This window comes from Musa acuminata, chromosome BXJ1-4 (genome assembly GCF_036884655.1).
Source record: "Musa acuminata AAA Group cultivar baxijiao chromosome BXJ1-4, Cavendish_Baxijiao_AAA, whole genome shotgun sequence".
In the NCBI taxonomy this organism is placed as follows: Eukaryota; Viridiplantae; Streptophyta; class Magnoliopsida; order Zingiberales; family Musaceae; genus Musa; species Musa acuminata.
The window spans coordinates 33,342,980-33,363,250 of NC_088330.1; the positions used below are offsets into that span (position 1 = coordinate 33,342,980).

General features: G+C 34.9%; 1 protein-coding gene across 1 annotated transcript in view; it reads right to left on the minus strand.

Moving 5' to 3' along the window:
- The window catches only part of LOC135654989 (myosin-6-like), a 33,397-nt gene that overhangs the window by 2,005 nt on the left and 11,121 nt on the right, over positions 1-20,271 (minus strand). Inside the window, exons 15-35 of the mRNA XM_065175683.1 lie at positions 18,179-18,216; positions 17,956-18,082; positions 17,003-17,173; positions 16,786-16,917; positions 16,387-16,496; positions 16,239-16,299; positions 14,379-14,556; positions 14,074-14,279; positions 13,558-13,677; positions 11,916-12,014; positions 10,698-10,910; positions 8,859-8,998; positions 8,616-8,709; positions 8,473-8,511; positions 8,303-8,386; positions 8,047-8,217; positions 5,367-5,522; positions 5,045-5,224; positions 416-544; positions 255-325; positions 75-174 (exon numbers count right to left, since the gene is read on the minus strand). Coding sequence (XP_065031755.1) covers positions 75-174; positions 255-325; positions 416-544; positions 5,045-5,224; positions 5,367-5,522; positions 8,047-8,217; positions 8,303-8,386; positions 8,473-8,511; positions 8,616-8,709; positions 8,859-8,998; positions 10,698-10,910; positions 11,916-12,014; positions 13,558-13,677; positions 14,074-14,279; positions 14,379-14,556; positions 16,239-16,299; positions 16,387-16,496; positions 16,786-16,917; positions 17,003-17,173; positions 17,956-18,082; positions 18,179-18,216 — 2,619 coding nt within the window. The remainder of the gene's footprint in view (positions 1-74; positions 175-254; positions 326-415; positions 545-5,044; positions 5,225-5,366; positions 5,523-8,046; positions 8,218-8,302; positions 8,387-8,472; positions 8,512-8,615; positions 8,710-8,858; positions 8,999-10,697; positions 10,911-11,915; positions 12,015-13,557; positions 13,678-14,073; positions 14,280-14,378; positions 14,557-16,238; positions 16,300-16,386; positions 16,497-16,785; positions 16,918-17,002; positions 17,174-17,955; positions 18,083-18,178; positions 18,217-20,271) is intronic.

The window sequence follows — 20,271 nt, forward strand, 5'->3', positions numbered from 1 at the left end:
GTCATATGACATTAACACGATCAGATATAAACAACAAAGTTTCCAAAGCAAAAGAAGTTCTTGAGATCCATTACCTCTGGCTTTGCTTTAGCAAACCACAGTTCCAGCTCAGACAAGCCAGATTTCATATACTCTCCATTGCTAAAGGAGCAACATTCTCGGCGCAGGAGAAGACTGTAGCAGTATGTAATAGCACATTTCAATAGTATGACATGGATAGAGAAGTTAAAGCAAAAGAAAAGAGAGCATTTCACCTGTTAAAGAGTTGGACATTAATGAAAGAGAAAACTTGAGTAAATATATTTCGGATTAGGACTGCAGGCACCTGTAAGTCAACAGAAAAATAATACGTGATGTAACTACTGGTGTTAATATTAAGTTAGCAGTTAATTTCACTTGACAAGACAATCCTTACATAATTTTCTTGCAATGTTATTAGCAGGTTATCAAGGTTGTCAATGATACTCTGCCAGGTGCTGTTTTGAGTTGAATTTCCAAATGAACGTCCTCTCACCATACTTTTTGTTTTTGCTGTTTTTGGCGCCTTCAATTTCCACATATAATCAGAAAAAAGAATTATTAATGTTTCAAAACTATGGTGGTCAGGCATGCTTTGTCAGAATTAGCAAAAAAATAAATTGGATAATAAATAAATAAAGGAAAGGTGGAAAGTTTATACTCCAACTTTTTAAAGACATGACAACTATGAACCATGGATACCGGTATGGATTTGGGATACCAACACAACATGATACAAATTTAAAATATGCCAAATCTTGAAAAAAAAAAAACACACATCAAGATAAATAAATAAATATATATATATATATATATACAAAAAATAAAGCTTGATATATATTTATACTGATAAATTAAGTAGTTAAATGCCTATATTTATCATGAAAGATTATTTTAGTAAAATAACAATTTAAAAATATAGGGAAGATAACAAGAAATTATCAAAATATTATTATTTTAATTTCATCAATAATATTTTAATTTTTATTACAAACAACATAAGATAATGTTATCTAGTCATACTCAACATTCAATAAAAATGAAGTTTAACCATAAAATATCCACAAACTCTTGAGCTAGGTTAAATGAAACCACCATACCGATTACTGCAAGTCAGTTTTTACTGGACCGAGCCATGACCAGCATGTGGATCGAGCGAGGCTTAGAATAGTGTTTACTACTCAATACCAAGGTATGTAATTTCGAATGGTACCGCCCAGTATGGGCGGTACGTACCAGTCCGACGACATACCAGTACGCAGACTGCCTACTGTCAGGCGGAACGTTTAAAAGCGCCTCGTATCGGACGATACGAGGTAATATCGGGCGGTAATAGTCGAAATTTCGACCGTTACCGCCCGACACAACTAATCGACCGTTACCTCTTGGTAACGATTGATTCGCACTGTGACAGTGCTACAGTGCACGAACGATCAAATTGACCATTGGAGCCCTTTCTCATAGTATTCAAACCCTTCTTCTCTCTTATTTCACTCCATTACATTCTCATACTCTCTTAAACTATCTCAAACTCTTTTTTTCTCACATTTGTGCTCTCCTAAACTATACAAAACAACGATTTGTAACGAATATGATTTATGACGATCAACCTACGATTAACACCACATTGATGCATCAATAGCATACGGTGTATCAATACACTATGTCATGGGATCAATTTCATGATTGGATCCAACAAACATATCATATTGATTTGTAGATGTATAGGATCGAGGACCCCGATCCACCACCCGTGGAGGCCCGTCGTTCGTTTTGGTGGTAGAATCAACAATCAAGTATATCTACATATGTGATTATTTAATTCATTTGAATTTTAGAGTTTATATTATAACAAAATAGTCTAACAATTCAAATGATTTTTCTGTAGATATTTCAATATTTACATAAGGACAATCCGTAATGGACTGAAATACGAACCTTGCACAAGATATTCTTCAAAGCCCGAAAAAGATATGTGATACTATTCTTACCTAATTTACATTGATTTTGTTAAACTTATGCTATTACTATATTTATTTCTTACTTAAAAACTCTATCCTAATTTTTTTTATTTTCATGTATTTTCAGAGGGTTTTACACCTAAATTAGGTGTACCGTCCAGTACGCCCTAACGTACCATACCAAGCCAACCTCGAAACATGGGTACGATACGGTATTGCATACCTTGCTTAATACACTTATGGGCAATCCAACCACAATGACCGGTACAGATAGATATACCAGTCATAAGCCTATCACCAGGTACTAGAACATTTTAAGCTTCATTTTTCAGTACGAGTCCTCTCTCTTCTTCTGTCAATGGCTCTTGCAACTCTCTTTCTCTCTCACTCTCTCTGTCTCTCTCTCCCTCTTCCTCTCCCTCTATCTCTCTCTCAAAGTTTCTCTTCCACTCTCTCACAACCTCCTCTGCCTTAACCTTGCCTCCTGGATGTCAACACAGCCACCTCCTCCTTGCCTTGATGATCCCATCTCTTGCTGCTCACGTGGCTTCCCATTCCTTCTTGCGTTGCTACATCTGACACATACCATCGCTGCCATCTCCTCACATCATAGTTCCTGCCTCCTCACAGTGTCTCCTGTCTCCTCAATTCTCTACTGCTGCTTCCTTCGCTTCTATCTCCCTTTGGTGTGGGACACCAACTACAACCAACCCCTTCTAGTCTCTGTATGTCAATCAGTACGGTTTTTGTACCCTGGTTCAATCACTGATCTGTATTGGCACCAGACTGAGATTGAAACATTTTTCTACGAGTATTTATTTTTTTATAATTAACTAAAATTGGAATACATCGAGGAAGTATCCAACACATATCCTAGAATTATCCAAAATCAATCCAACATGTATCCAATATGGATATAGTAAGTAATTGAACATCAAAGTATCTACTTTATGTAAATGGAAATCCATAAACAAAATGTCAAGTTTCATTGTTTAGGCCTTTAGGGAATATTCTACAGATTGAGCAAGGGATTTCAACCAAATTTTGGAAAGGAATACCAATAGGAGCCATCATTTGATTATTGTTCCTCCTAGAAAGTATGTGATGCATTATATAAACCACAAACCCCAAAATAATTCTATAGGTATCATATTCTTTGATGTGAACTCACCTAAAAGAATCTCATTTGGAGCATCATTTATCCCAACCAATTAAATTTGTAGCAACCTAAGACCGGACCAGTCAAGGAGTGGATTGGAATATAGAGTTAGTCCAATCACGAAATGTAGTAAATCCTAAATGTGTAGAAAAATAAAATGAGTTGGGTAAATTCTGGTATAGGTAGAAAATGTGAATTTGTGTAAATATGTTGAATAAAAAGAGTGGAGCAAAACCACACTATTTGCACTTGGCTTAGAGTTAGTTAGAAACTCAAAAATGTAAAGAAAATGCTTTATTCCATTCTATTTAATTTATGTTATCATAAACATCATTTATCACTCTTCATATTTTCATGAGCTCTTAATTAAGAAACTTCTGCCCTGAAAGCAATGCCAACTTTATCTTTCAACAAGCCTTTATATTTTCTTGTTATATTTCAAGATTCTCAAATGACATTAATTATTAACAATTAAATCTTTTATTCATTTTACACGAAACACAAGTGTGGTGCAGGCCTAAATCAAGAACAACATAAATATTTTTTAATTACACACTGAGAAATAGGGATGAATGATACGAAAGCTACCCAATCAAAATATTTCACTCTTAATGAAAAGAGTAATGGATATATAACTGCCTATATGTTGCCTTTAAGTAAAAAGTATTAATATCTAATAACACTTATAAAACTACAAGATGAAAAATATTTTTTTCTCTCATTATTCTTGTTAAAATTTTTTCACTTAATTATTTTGTCGTTCACATTAGCTAGTTTCATGTCTATATATTATATGCTATTCAGTATTTATCAATTAATATCTATAAAGAAAAAATACAGTAAATCATGTGAAACCATGATGAAATTATACGCATACATATATATCAAGGACAACATTCCATTGTGATTTTTATCTTATATAAGTTTTGTTTTCTGTTGAAGACTAAGCAGGTTGATTTGAACCAAGTAGGTTTTATGGCTTTCATTTCTGGTTCTAATTGACCTTATAACAAGAACATAAGCACGCCCACCCAAATTACCACAACCTTAGTCCCTTGCCAAGCTTCTGAATATATGGATTGAATTTTTGGGAGTTCTACACAACTATAACACATGAAAGAAGCTAGAACATGGCCTCTACAATTACTTACATATAATTAAAGCTCAAATACATTAGTAAACTCAAAGTTCACTCTCAAATTGGCACTCTGTACCAAGGTTCGCAATACCATACCGTACCGGTATTTCGACCTGGGCTCGGTACCGGTACGGTACGGTGTACCGAGCACTGTAGCACTGCTATATTGCTACAGTGCACTGCTACAGTGCGGACCGGTACCGGGCGGTCCACATACCGCTGGCCTGTCGGACCGGTACATACCGCCCGTACCGGGCAGTACGATTCGGTATGGCAGACACTGCTCTGTACAATCTTCTGCCTCACTAGGGAATATCAAAGTAATTTTGAAGATAAAAAGAATCTACACAGGTTTTCTGGTGAAAGTTAGTGATAGTAAGCAGTTGATAAGATACTACGTATAGGGACTAAATAAGAGACTTTCTGAATGTTTCTATTAATGGAATAGGCCTGTGGCAAACAAAGTATCTTCCAGATTTTGTGAAGAGCTAGGATTCTTTATCAAAACTCTTTTCGGATGTTTAGTGCCACTCTTTATTCAAGGTTTAAAAGACATGAACAGTGAGACAATCAATTCATCATAAATATTCACAATATAAATGAATTTTGAGCTTATTTTGGTAGGAAATTGTGCATGTAAACCTAATTGACAAATTGAAGCTCAACATGAAGCAAGATAAAGTCAAACAATCAGAGTAGCATAGATAAATAGATAATTTAGAATATAATAGAGATGGATAAGAAACAACAAGCAAACCATCATCATACCTGTAAACACAATGAAATCAATGAAGTTAATTCTTTTTTTGTATTCTCACGAATGATTCCAAAAATTTTCTCCACATAAGCTGTGAGCTGTTGCTTGAAAAGCAAGGCCGGATACTTGGCCTCTACTTGGCGCACAAAAGCAAGTCCATCCACAGGAAGGCTTGAAGAAGAGCGGAAACCCTAGAGAGGGTAACATGTTACATAAAGAGAGAGGAGCATAGTTCATAGGTTTTGTATTAATTTAAAAAATGTTACAGTAACCATGGTACAATTTGCAATAGAATTTCCATAATGAAAACCAAAACTTTAGTGAAACACATACTAGTGCCATACGCCCAAATAAGGATGTTGGTGGGGGAGGTTTCCGGCGTGGTGTGCCAACAACTGCACCAGAAGCTTTAAGACTCTTTTGTAATAGGCATAACAAAGTAGATGTGTTTGATAACCAATAAGCTAGATGATCATTGCTCTCATCATCCTGCATCAAAAATTTATGTGAACATCTTTATAAAGGGACAATTCTTCCCAAAATGTGGTTGACTAACCACATGTTATGCTAATGGAGCAGAAAGCAAAAGGAACCTAACAGGTACTCAAAATACAAGCTAATTAACCAACAAAAGTGACTTGAAGAACTGTGCTAATGATAAAGAAACAAAGTTTAAAAGATTTACCTGATAGCTTCATAAAAGGAACAAGAAAAAAAGTGATAATAATCTGCAATTTATAAGCATAATTGTATGCTACTGTAGCACAAAATATTCTTGGAAGAGGCAATCAATATTGTCTTCATCGTGGCCTAAAATCAAATCGAATATCTAAGATTAATATAATTATATGATACTGTAGCACAAAATATAGTTCTCATTCTAACCTTCACCTGATAACAAACTTTTCAAATCTAATGGTACAATTTGATGACTTTTAAATCACCAAGGAATCATATTTCTTAGTTCAAAGATTATGTTTTTTTTCCATTGCGATCTTCAGCAAGTACTCCATTAATTTTGAAAAAATTCATGTCACAATGATTATGTGAGTTTACTTCAAAGCATCAGTATATTTTTGCTCATTGAGGATTTACTTCCTAAAATGAATGATTCAACATCTTGTACCTAACAAGTGACAAACAACAGAATTTGGTACCACTAGTTCCTTTAAATATGTTACTACAATAATGTCCCTAAGGATAATTCCGTACTTTGGAATTATTAGAACATTGGTTAGCTAGCTATAAAGTCAATATAGTAAACCAACTTATCATACTAGGCATACCACGTTCCAAGTAAGAGTGCTGATACATGTCTTGAACCAAGCCTTTTGCTGTAGTGCAGGTTAAAACTAAGACATTAACTGTAACCCAGCAGAGGTGCAACTAGTGTAAGTGCCTATATACTTTGTTGAAACAAGCCCTTTGGTAAATTGTAGCATAAAAACTGAAAAATCAACTTTACCTACATCAGAGACGCAGCTGTATAACTGATCAATACAAGAGACAACAAATCCCAAGGATAGAGAAGACAGTGAAATGGATTTGTAATTTCTTTAGACATTCAGTAGAGAACCAAGACCCGTTTATGATACCATGTGTAATCATTTTTAGATCCCATTACATTCTTATATCAGAAAATGATTTAGATAATGGTTCAAAATATCATGGCATGCTGGTTGGTACACATGATCCATACTGGTCTCATAACCAATCAGCATGCTGTGGCAACGCCACAGTAGCTCATTTGAAATTTTATATAATTTCATATAATCTGAGTTGTGCTTAAATGCCTATGACCAAACCAGTTGATCATGATGACCCGCTTCAGTTGAAGATTCTAAATGTTGGCCTCCACTTGGTGATCATCATTCTCCTGCAATTTCATTTCACACAGTAGAGGCAGCAGCAATGGAAGAAAAGAAAGGAGAAGAATGGAAGAGGCAGTGGTGGCAGCAGTGTTTAGGGCTATTACTTCTCTCAGCACAGTGGAGTGGGATGGAAAAAAAGATCTATCCTGTCTTTTTCCCTTCTCTTTCTTTTCATTTTAAAAATTTTGTCTGTCAGCAGCCGATACACATGGTGTTGCAGGTTCATATTGGTCGAGTGAGGGACTGGTATGGGGTCCAATAATGAGAATTGAAATTTTGGTAGAGATGATAACAGCGATTGTATCTTTTAGTCCCCTGTTTATTCTTTGGTGAGTACAAACCAAATATGACAGTTTCCAAATGATGATTATATGATTGATAATACCTATCAACCGATTGGGCTCCAAATAGCTAATAGGTCAAGGACAAGCCAAACAAATTAAGTTGTATTGGTCCTCAACTCTTCGTTTTGCATTGCCTTATCGCAAGACACAATTAAATTAGGTCAAGTTATATCATCTGATTTTATAATATTCATTTTTTTTAATGGTAACTTATATAAAAATATACAATTGGTTATAAGTTATAACTTAATATAAAATATTATATCTATAGATATGCATCTACATGTCTCTTAATTATATATATATATATATATATATATATATATATATATATATATATCAAAATAATTTTTCTAGTTTTCTTGTTGTTTTAGATTATTTTATTAGTCAATTGAGATCCAATTGATCCTTTCTAGTTGACTTGGCTGATCTTGATCATGTCGCTGCAAGTCCACCGTGATCATGAAACAATTTTGCGATTAATAGCCTACTCTAATCCTGTAATTTCCTTTTGTCACATTTTCCCGATATTCCTCATTTTGTTATCTTAATTAAATAAGACTCTCTTCTTGCCGGAAAATTATGTAACTGTAAGATCTAATCATTTGTCTGTATCTGCAAGATTAATTTTATGAAAAGAAGAAAATCTTTAGCAACGTTCAATCATAAGTTAAGCAAAAGGCTATATAGTACACACCTTTAAAAAGGCTAGTGAAACCAAGTAATATCTCTATAATTTGTAGTTACTTAATAGTTAATACTAAAATAAACATTGATTGACCAATAAGCTGCAAGTACCTCAATCGCAGAACCAATCATCTGGATAAGCCGGTCAAAAACACTTGTTTTTTCTGCTTCAAATAACTTCCAGTGGAGAAGACATTTGTATATAGTCAATGCAGCAGCTGGCTTTCCTAGATCAAAACCAATATTTTGAACCACACATTTTATAAGTGTGTCAACATTCTCCTGCATGTAAAATACTGTTGTGAATGACAAATCTTAAGAACTGGGACGATAACAGATTTATTTTGTTAGAAAAACTAGCACTTACATGCTGCCTATCTATGTAAGATTTCCTTATCCTAGAATCAAACCTGGCAAGGTTTTTAATAGCAGGAGGAACAGTTTCAAAATCCTGCAAGAATGATTCAAGAATAATATAGCCAACACATGGAAAAAGTCAAAATAACAAGCAAATATTATCATGAATATGTTTCAGACCTTAGTCTCTTTATTGAGCTCAGAAACACCATCTATGCTCTGCAAATAAAAGCAATAAAAAGTGAAAAAGGCCATAACAGAAAGGAAAATGAGATTTGTAAAATTTTCTGCATGACATATTTCAGAATTCAGGGATCTGGTACATGTTCAGGTGGGCTTTTGACAGATGAATGCAACAAGGCCTGCTGTCGTAAAACTTGATTCTCAGATTCCATGTTAGACAGTTTCTCTTGCAGGCTGCACTTAGAAAATACAAACTCAATCTGAGAATATCTAAAAGAGCACGTATAATCACGAATGAAGGATCAGACGTTCAACCAAGATTATAGTCCCAGTAATCATAAAGTATGCCATACTGAAGATACAGATGAGAGAAATATAGAAACCTTTTCACTGAATTTTTCAGTTCAGTTATCTTTGACTCTGCCTCAAGCGATTTCTTCAGCCTTTCCTCACTTATTTTGGTTGTTTCCTCATATTTCTTCTCGGTTTCATGAATCCTAGTTTCTAAAGAACTCACCAAAGCCTGCAATTTATAGTGGAGCATTGTGTAAGAGAAAAGCAAATGAAGCACACCAGCATATCCCGTGAGCTTTCCTCAGCCCAATTCAAATCATCAAAAGGATTGGTAAATCCAAGGGCCACCCTGAGGATCTAATGTCCAGATAATTTTTCTCCCAAAGAAAGAGGGAATAGGCAAGCTCGTCATACCACATGATGGATCTTTGTTCTTTATAAATAGAGTAAAATGTGATAAGTTCATTGTTTCTTATTTCTTACTAGTTACAATAAAACCTGGTTTACAAAAAGGGCTATTATTTATAACCCTAAGCAGTGCTTAAATCATAATCATTACCTAATAAATTGAAGTGTATTTTTTTATGATCCCAATTCTTTACACTAAAAAAGCCAGTTAGATTCTTCAAGACCTTACTAATCCAAAATGGCTTACCATAGATTTACATTTCAAAACTAACATGTAAACAGTGTAGAATAAATGCAGATAATTGTCATTTATCCTGATGATATATGGTTGAACTAATTGTATGTGCATTTATTGGACGACCAAATGAAATATAAGAGGGGATAGCCAATTCCATTCCCTTTTTCTTTGCATTTTCTTTACTGTTTCTTGTCATTTTTTCCATTTTGGTTGTGGGCCCACCAATAAAAAGGTCCCTTTTCCCAACCTTGGAAAAGGGATGTATATATATTACACAAGGGCTTAACTAGACGTTTACTATGTTGGTGGAGCAAAGAATATTTTTGTACATACGAGCATTTAAAGTTTCATGTGGTTAGTTGACCAGTGAAGCTGTACTGGCAGTAAGCTTACCACCCGATACCAGTATCAGATTCCTTTTTATGTTTTTAAATGCCCAAAAGTTGATGACAGTCATATGCTCCCACACTCAAAGCACACCCTTCTGCACATCCTTATCCGACACCTGAATTCCTTCTTCTTCTCTTTCCTCCTGCACATCCTTCTCCTCCACCTCCTCCGCTCTCTTTCTCACCATCAGCTGGTCTGGTTGGTTGTGAACCATAGTACCATACCGACACTCAGATCCTGGAAATGTGTTTTTAATTCTTGCTTCATATGCTAACCAGCAGATATAGTCAGCTCTTGACCCTACTTGTATGAATGCCTAAAATAGCTTATATGAGTCTGCCTCCTCCCAGTATAATGATTGTTCCAACTTCCAACAATTTAATATACTGAGATGTGGAGTAGTCCAATAAGATATAATCCTGTCTATAGAATTCTCAACTAATTATCACTCCATTGCAGTACTAAAAATCATAATGGTTCCTCTGATCCTTCTTCCTTCTCTTTCTCTATCCACATATATATTCAGACAAGCATGAAAAACACCATTATGTTTACGTGTGCGCGAGAGAGAAAGGAAAGAACAGCTGAAATTGCATGGCATAGTGTAGAGGGCAGCCATGTGAACAAAGCATGCTTTGCCACATTGACCATGTCAATGCCAATGTGCATGCCCATACATACAACATAGGCACATGGCTGGTGCAGGCACAGAACAGAATCCATGATATGCTAACAGGTATTGTCATGAGGACATGCATCTTTAAAGCGAATTATACTATCAGTATTACATTTGACACAGCAATATAAGGCTAAGACTTATTTGGTTTGCAGAGGGATATAACAATGAAAAGTAAAATGATAAAAAAAGATCCACTACTCAAAATTGACTCACCTTAAGTTTCTCATTTTCAGCAGTGACCTTATCAATTAAATCTGTATCAGTAACCTGGACCTCATGTATAACAGGAGCATCTTCTGCAGCCCTTTTGGTAGCTTCCTTCTCCTTGACTAATAAAGCTTTGGTTTCTTTAAACTGTCCTTGCGTGTCCTGCAAGGCTACTTGCAACTTTGTAATCTCTTGAGATTTTGATTCCTCCAGATCAAGCTACAAACGAAGGTAAATCAATTTCTATCAGGATGATCTACACGAGCTATGATCATGCATGCTATGAAAGGTCAAAACAACTCCAATTTCAAAGAGCCATAGAGCATCAAACATCTCAGTTGCTAGCTACTATGTCTGTCCAAGCAGATGTGAGTTGCAGACTTCAACCATGAATCTAAAAACCAGACAAAAGATTTAACAATAGACTAATGCAAGGCCTGTAAAGATTCTTACATCAAGCACTTTATCTTCACGCTAAAACTAATAACTAGTTGCTTTGACACTATAAACAGGCTTCATAATGAAAAATAATATAATATGTACAACAACAAACAAGAAGGAAAAATCATCTTGAAAACTTATCCCAAAATGTCACACGTAGTCGTCTATTTTATCACTGGTGTTATCCCATTAAAAGAATATTTGTTACTTGTTAGTACGATTCATGACAAGATCCATCCTGTGATATATGACCAGTAATCAGATGTGTCTCCATCAAAACTTTCCTATTCTAAGAAATGTAGCTATAGATAAAACCATCTTGGCAGATAAATTTTTTTTAAAAAAATTTCTTTCTTGACCATCCCTTTATTCATGACAAGAACAGGAAAAAATAATAAAAGACATAAGCTTTAGAGTTACTAGTTCCACAAATTGTGCAAAAAGTAATTAACATTTAATACCTATATTGAGCTAATAATAAAATTCCTAATTTCATTCTACACAAGATTGGGAAGCCCAATGCATGACACTGCCATCAGTAACTGATCCAGGGAAAGAGATGTTTACAAAATTTTACCCTAAACAGAAAGGCCATTTCCACAATTCATCGTACAGGTCACTATGGAACAACTGTACCACTGTGTTTACACCAACTTAAAAAAAAATCTAATTTTAGAAGTAAAATAAAATACGACTGGTCAGTTCAACAATCAACAACAAACTTGAAATTTGTGTTCAAATGAAAACAAGATGAAAAGAACTCAACATTGACAAGAAACGAACCCTCATGCGTTTCTCCAGTTGCAGCCGCCATGTGAGTTCCTCAACTTGCTTCTCCAACTTATTTTTGGCTTCCTGGAGAGCACCAGTTTCCTTTGCGGCCTGAACATTAAGACAACAATGATTCAACAAGAAAATACAGAGAATTCTTATTTAAATAAAAATGCGGTATTTGTGACTTAACTAAAATGTAGAAATAAATATAAGTTTGATAAAAAATGGATACACTAGAACAGAATTACAATACTGGGAACTTCTTTAGTTCAGAAAAAGTAATGGAATGGAAAAAAAAGAAAAACTATGCTGACCTTCTAAAAGAATAAACCATCAACTCAAACACCCACTACAGGTTTTTTATTTTTATTTTTAATTTTTATTTTATTTGGTACCAGCATCAGGCCATTCTAAGTGTCACATGGCTTGGAAGACAGGGTGTTTTATTCTGCCAGTTGGACAAGAAGGGGATGTCATCAACAATAACATGCATTCATCCCTCAGAAGACACTACAAATCCTTCAAAAAATTTATCTGTGTAAAATACATAAACTGTCCCATAAATGTTATATCTTCATTGAATTAACACTATGATCTTGTCAATACTATTTAACAGGCATGCCATACATTTTATTAGCTTAAACTTTGGGCTGAGGTCTCAGCAAAAGTTTGAGAAGACTAAAAAAATTGCATGACAGGTATAGTGTACAACTCCTTGATATTATTATTAGTTCATTGCTAAGAAAAATCTAAGAATGAAAAACCCATTGCTTTTTTGCATTATTGCTGATTATAATTTTTAAAATTCTTGTCTATTGCTAATTCCCAGAGTTAGTTGTTTCATAAAGCTCATGGTTCGCCAAGATCCATCAAGAATTTTCTGTTGTTACACAAGGTTTAAAATTTGGACCAGATATTGGCTGTGGACAAGGACTTGCGGGAATATGTCAAATAGGTACATTCCAGTTGTTGTGCACAAAAGAATTAAAAATTATCTTAATGTCAATATATAGTCGGCTACATGGTACACTAGCATACTGGTCCTTGGTCAACTAGATATATAGCAGGAAACATGGTATATTGATATACCATAACATTTAATCCCATGCTCTTATGTTTACTGCCACCATTTTCAGTGTGGACTCATGAATACCTCAAGTTCAATTTCTGCCATCAGATAAGACTTGCATGCAAAAACTGGATCAAAGGAAAGCATAAGAACATGTAGCCATTAGCATAAGTGCAAAATGTAGACTTTAAATAGCAAATGGTAATCTGAGATAATAAATGTGTTAAAAGAAAAAAAAATTGGTTTCTTTCATATATCCAAATGTCGAGAGCATATTTAGATTATTTATCTGTAACTCTATAAATTACATAAGATTCCCTCCAATGCATGGTGCGAGGATGGTCAATGTACATGCTTGTATCCTTGCAGGCAAAGAAGTTACTCCTGTGATTAAACAGCAATTATAGCTCATATACAATAGTCTTTATCAACATTGCTATTATTCAAGCATTTTAAGTGCTCCAAAAAACTTGAGTTCTTAAATGCCTTCTTGCAGCATAACTTAGTCATAATCTAATCTTTACCAGAATGCCAAAATACTACATGCTAGTGGTCAACTGTAGATGAACTAAGGATACGTACTAATTTAAGTTTCCGTAGCTCCCATCTGGCAACTCGTGCTCTCCAAGCACACTGCATCGTGATTGCTGCCATCTTTAGCCTGGCATAGTGTGATCGTGCCAAGTGTCGACGGAAATAACTCTGACAAAAAAAAGAGAGAACACTACATACTTTAAGAGGAGCAGCAGAAGGTTTTAGTGTCTTCTTTAACAAGAAAAATAATAATAATACATTAAACAGCAGTGTCCAGGGAAAGACAGTAGTTACAGCTGAAAACTAATAGGACTACACCAATATATCTGATATAATATTGTCTTGGAAATAGGTAAGTTAACATCAACGAAAGTTCATAAGCAACTGAATATCATAGGTTTCATGTTCATAATGCTCCCTGGCTAAATAGATAAAAGTAACATAGTATTTCACACATATTATACATAGAGAATGAACCGACGGTTTTCACTTTTCCACAGACTAAAAGAACAAGGTAGAACATATAAGTTAACATGTACATGTAATACAAATTAGTTCATCTACCTGGATAATTACTGCAGCCCTTGTTTCCTGCCTAAAATGAAGTTCCTTACGAGCAACCATCCCACGTAAACCAGATTGAATGATAACAGATGCAGAACACAAATCAGTGTAGGCTTTCCTTGCAAGGTGCATACGAAAATACATCTGGATTATCAATGATGCAGCTTGCCTCTGCATATTTTGATAATGTTGACGTGCAATTTGTCCTTCAATAAAATTAAAGCATAAATCAATATTTTACCCAAAATAAATTTATTTTGATGGGTGTCAGATGCGCAGCAAACTATAGATGGAGCACAATTTACCTCTGCATGTAGCTTGTATCGATATAGCTGATTTCCGGAGTGAAATGAAATTTTTGCGTGCCAAATATGAACGAAATTTCCTTTGAATTTTCTTGGCTGAGAGTCCTAGAACTTCGTTCCTACGAGCATCTAATTCAGCCATCTGACCAGCACGAAGAAACACCTTGGTTTTGCCTATCTGAAGGTTCACAGATTGAGCATGAATGTGGTCATTTGACTAGGCAACATTCATTTCACTGTTGCTTTTGAGAAACTGACAAACATATGCAGTCTAACCACACATCAACATCATGCAAAAGCACTAATTTATTTGCACTTTTCTATGAGCTTTATAAGTCATGTACAATCTTCGGCTATAGCAGTCAAAGGAAACAAGATGTAGCGTGTAGCCATATATCCTAAGTTCGTTAATCCCAGGTTATTAGTAGTAAGGGTATCTACCCTTATATGCCAAGACAACTCAGTTTACCTCTAACGATAGTTGGTTCAATATGGGCATTGCATTTTCACCACTAAAATGTTGGACGGATTGTGGCATCATAGTCATCTAGGTAATGCCAAATCCAGAGGCCCACCACATTACTGCTATTATCCTTGATTAACTTGCTCCCCATATCAATCAAGGTTAACCATAAAAATGCACAATAAATTCCAGCATGTCCCATGCACCACAAGCAATTATGTCCTGGTAACATTGGACATATTCTAACCCAAGATGCATAATAATACAATCCACCATCTACATCTAATCAAGGTTTAAATCTCAATCTGGTGGATATACCAACATGTACTGCCCGGTATAACTGAAAAAATAAATATTTATCTACTGAGCTATATGGTCCAGTAAAGGTTTTTGGTTGGACCAATAAGGATCGGTCAATATCTGTCAGAGTGGTATCTGAAATCTAGCTTCCAGTTTGGAACTAAAACATCCCAATGATTAGGCCCACATCAAGAGTTGACATCGGGCTGGTTAGTATATATGACAAAAGTGGCCTATTATTATCACTTAGGCTTAAGGTCCATCCTCTCCTGGTTATTTGTGATGAAAAAAAAAAACTAGTTGTAAAAGCTCAAGATTCTCTGTCATCTACATTTTTAGAGTACATAATACATGATAATGTTAAATTGTTAATAGTATGTTCAATAATTGAGATCTGAAATACTTCAAGTTGATTGCAAGAAAAGCTTCAGCTTTTCTTCATATTAACAATTTGTCAAGAAAATAAACTAAATACCACTCAAATATTTAAGTTCATATCAGATCATATCCAGGAGGATATAGTAGAGATTCACAGCGAAGATTGATTTAAGGGGAAAAATTTTATACATTTGGCAACTTTTGCTCACATCTTCTGATTTCCTGACTAGTTCCAACTGTTGAAAGCAGGTTTCCAATATATAAATGCCAATTTGTATGTTTCAAGAATGCTAAAGGATTTGCTCTATAATAAAATTACATAGATTTTGCTAAACTCGAGCTTAGGTCTCTGAGATATGACTGCTAAATTCACATTGTCAATTATTGAACTAGTGCGCCTACATCTCATCTCCAGGTTACTGATGTAGTAAGCAAAATTTCTCTGGCTCCTTAGAAGAGATACTGTCTATATGCTACAAATTTTCAAGCCATCCACTTTTAGTCATGTCATAGAATTATAGCAGGGAACATCAGATTAAGCACCAGGTGTAAACATAAAACATTGGTGATGCATTACTAGAAAAGAAATATGTGAATGAACGTATAATTAGACGTTCACCAAGTAACGGACAAAGAATGAATGATCCTGCAGAAAATCCTGCTTAGTTCGATGACCAAAAATACAATTGCATGCCTCTTGATGCCAACTGTAAAGTTACCTGAAAGCCTTTCAGATCCACCTTCTCCATCAGTCTCTTAGTAACAGCAGCCTCATCAGAACTTCCATTTGAAAAATGAAATGGAAATGTGCAGCTAATTAGAAGTCTAAATGCATCAATATCAAACTCAAATATCCACAATAATTACCTTTCATCTAACAGTTCAGATGCAAAAATTCCAAAGCGGTCAATAAATTCATCAAATGTGCGTCGTGTTGGGAACCCAGCGCAACTTATCCTGATTGCCTCCAATACCCCCTGCATGCCACATAAAGTACATCATTTGGAATTTACATGTATGACAAAAGAATTTCAGTTTTGTAACTTGCTCCCATTGTGCTTGGGCCAGAATACAAAACGTCCTGACTGGTATTGACAGTTGGACACTATGCCGATTGTTCTGTGATGCCATGCCCTCGTGCTACCATGTCACTATGCTACTACATAGCTTTGTAGATGTTGCACCACAGAAAGCACAGCTGTGCTGCGCAATTCTTGCCAAGAACAAACAACATGCAGAAAATTTGAGAAATGGACAAAAAATTACCCCACAACGAAGCTGCTGAAGCACATTATGGTTCTCGAAAATTGCTGGCTTCAGAAGATTATTTGGTTTAACACAACGAATATAGTGGGGCTGAGTAGCACTTAGGGTTTCCAATAACGTTTGAAGTTGTTGCTGCATAGTCATAGGCACAATAATCAGTAAACAAATGCAGCATAGAAGCATCAGAAATTGCACATCAAGTGAATGAACATTTCACCTTAAATCTTAGACCTATCGATGAGAACTTTGAAGATTTTGATGAGTCCTCAGAAAGAGGTGGGAAGAGATCTGCAACAAAAGTACACCCAGAAGCACCCAAGAGTTCTTGATGCTCAGCAACAACATAATCTTTGTTTTTGTCTAAAAACAATTCTGTCTGATATGTGACCTGATAAAAATAAAAGAAAAAAATGATACCCGAATGTAATTAATCTACAATGAAATACTAAAAGTTGAAGGAAAACCTAAAATCGTTTACATCAAGACTACAAACAGCCCGGTTTGGTCCAGTTTATGGGAATAATAAAACGAACTTATCAAAAAATAATAATAAAACGAACTAGTAAATTACTGTTTGAGAATTATGCTAACAAACCAAATGATTTAACTATAGAAACCAAACAAAAATATTGTGGCCCAGTTCAGTTTCAGATATGGTTTATACTCTATTTATATAACTCAAAATCATGGTGATATAACTCGACTTACAGTATTGATTCTTACAAAATTTCGAATATTGTCATAGAGATGTCATGAAGAGATCAGAAAAGTGTAGACTACAAACAGAGAAGGGACTAAACTTATTAACATGACCATGGTTTTGTACAACAAATTATAAAGTTATATATAATGATGATTTATGCAAGGTTCGCAATACTGTACCATACCGATATTTCGACCTGGGCTCGGTACCGGTATGGTGTACCGAGCACTGTAGCACTGCTACAGTGCGGACCGGTACCGGGCGGTCCGCATACCGCTGACCTGTCGGACCAGTATGTACCGCCCGTACCAGACGGTACGATTCGGTATGGCAGACACTGGATTTATGTTCCTTTTGATTCCAAATAATAAGCTAATTATTTTCTAAATTTTTCAAATTCCAAATAGAAGCAAACCACCTTTTTTTGAAAGTTCAGGTCAGAGCAAATAGTGAACATTTCAACTTACGTCGCCAGCATAGTGACGGATAGTAAAGTCTGAACGTGAAAATTTGGGCTTGCTGAACCGCTGGTGATTCTTAAAAGTTTGGTACAGCTTCTCTGCAAATGTTTCATGTGTTGACCTTGGCAACATGCTGTAAAAAAGAAAAGAAAACATGCATCAGATGCTGATCTCCAGGCAATATGCTATCAATTAAATTCAAGAATTGGAGTTGTGTTCTCATACATACCAAGCTTCATCTAGGAGAGCAATTATCCCACCAGGTTTCTGAAAATTGTTTGATTAGAAGTTAGAAAATGAAGAGATCCTGGTCATCTGATAACTCCATAAAATCAAAAACTACACTCCCTGTCAAGCTATAAATTATAACAAGAAATAATGCAAGTTCAACGAGGATATCTGGAAACAAATATGGATATATATGTCTTACAAGTCAATACCCATGCACATATAGACCAACAGATGCAAGAATATGTTATACTGTTTTGTCACTTTTACTGAAATTCATTGACATTTCCTAAAATTTTTATTTAAATTTGTGGTTACTAAATAGAAGCAGAACTCATTGACATCTTAAAGAAACCATCTTGGTCAAAATATATATACACATATATTTATATATTAACTATAGGTGTGACAATCAACTAGAACAACTAATTTCCAGTGTGGCTTCAGAAAATCTTCATCAACTAGCACACTCTTCATCACTCAAAACCAATATAAGTAATGATATTGATAAAATGCCAAATTTGGTCTTCTAAAGGAAATGTTGTTGGACCATGGCTCGTCTTACTGGTTCATACTAGTATACCAACTGGTCATTGGTACGATACATACCGAACCATACCGATATATCGACATATGATACGATGGGCATACCGCCAAACTAATTTGTACCGCCCATACTGGTCCCCTATCAGATTGGTACATACTGCCCGTACCGAGGGTATGCAGTAGTACTGTGAACCTTGTGCTGGACTACATGGATTTATCCTGTTTTAACAGAAAGAAGAGGTAACATAGTATGTAATTTCATGCCAGTGTCAATAATTAGATCCTGATTCTGACAGCAACTCATGGATAGGAGTTGCATGACAAGTCACTGAGGACTTAGAACAACAATAACGATGACAAGAAGTTGTGAAGTTAACTATTTGGGATCATGGATCTTTTTTTTCACCATTGACCTCTATGCAACACAATATCTCTAGTTTATAAAAAATCAGTCAAAACTCTATTTTATTATTTCTAATATAGTGTTTTAAGTTTTTTCCTCACTCTCCTCGCACTAGTAATATTTTTTTTCTTGCACCAATAATATTAATTGGCCATAACATCAATAAATTTCCTCTGAATATGTATGTATTGGCTTCTCTCTCATTTTATCCTCTGGTCACCGATTAATGAATTAAAGCATTATTTTTTCTATCATACCTAACAATTTCATGCATCCAGCTCAAAATTATCATCTGAAATATAAAATTTTGCATATGTTATTTGTTAATAGGTGAACACCCGAATCCATAAAGCATGGTTGAGTTGCCTTAAAATTTTTGTTTCTCAATCTAGGAGACACCTAACAATCGCATAAAACCCCTAATGCCCTAAGTTTTAACCATCAAGCTTTTACTCTAATAATAGTATGTTCATCGAACAAAAAAAACCAATAAGTGTAGCTCGATATTTGATTCTTTGGTTTCAAACACAATATAAACCAATAGTCACTAAATATCATAAGATTCCACCAAAAATCAAGCCGTATGTATCTTAAATCACCAACTAACTAGTACATACAGCTTAGTACAATCATTATACCCATCAGTTCTAATAAGTAACTCATTCTAGGCTACTCGCTGCAAATTTTGTACCAAACTAATTCAATCAAGATACCAATAATATAGTTTTGTATTGATTCGGAACGTAGTTTTCCATCTTTGAAACCTTGTGTCAGTCATTAGTTTGATTCATTATTTACTATTTTTTTTGTTGAACTGATAGAAGCATGCTCACTTTGTTTAATTTCCTTAAAATAAGTTTTATCGATTCTCAATCTGATGTGAACAGGTTGACCCTAATTTCAGCTTTTTTATTTCTTTATTTGACCTAGTTTTCCCTCTAATAATCCATTCCTAAACCAGAGTCCTCCGTTATAAAATTAAATAATCATATGATTCACTGTCTACTTGCGCTATAATATCTCTAACATTATCCTTGATCATAAATATAAGTTATATAACTATATAAACTAGCAAAATTTTAGAATTAGCCATAGACATGCTTTATGGCCTTCGAGTCAAAAACGTGGGTAGGATACATACAGTG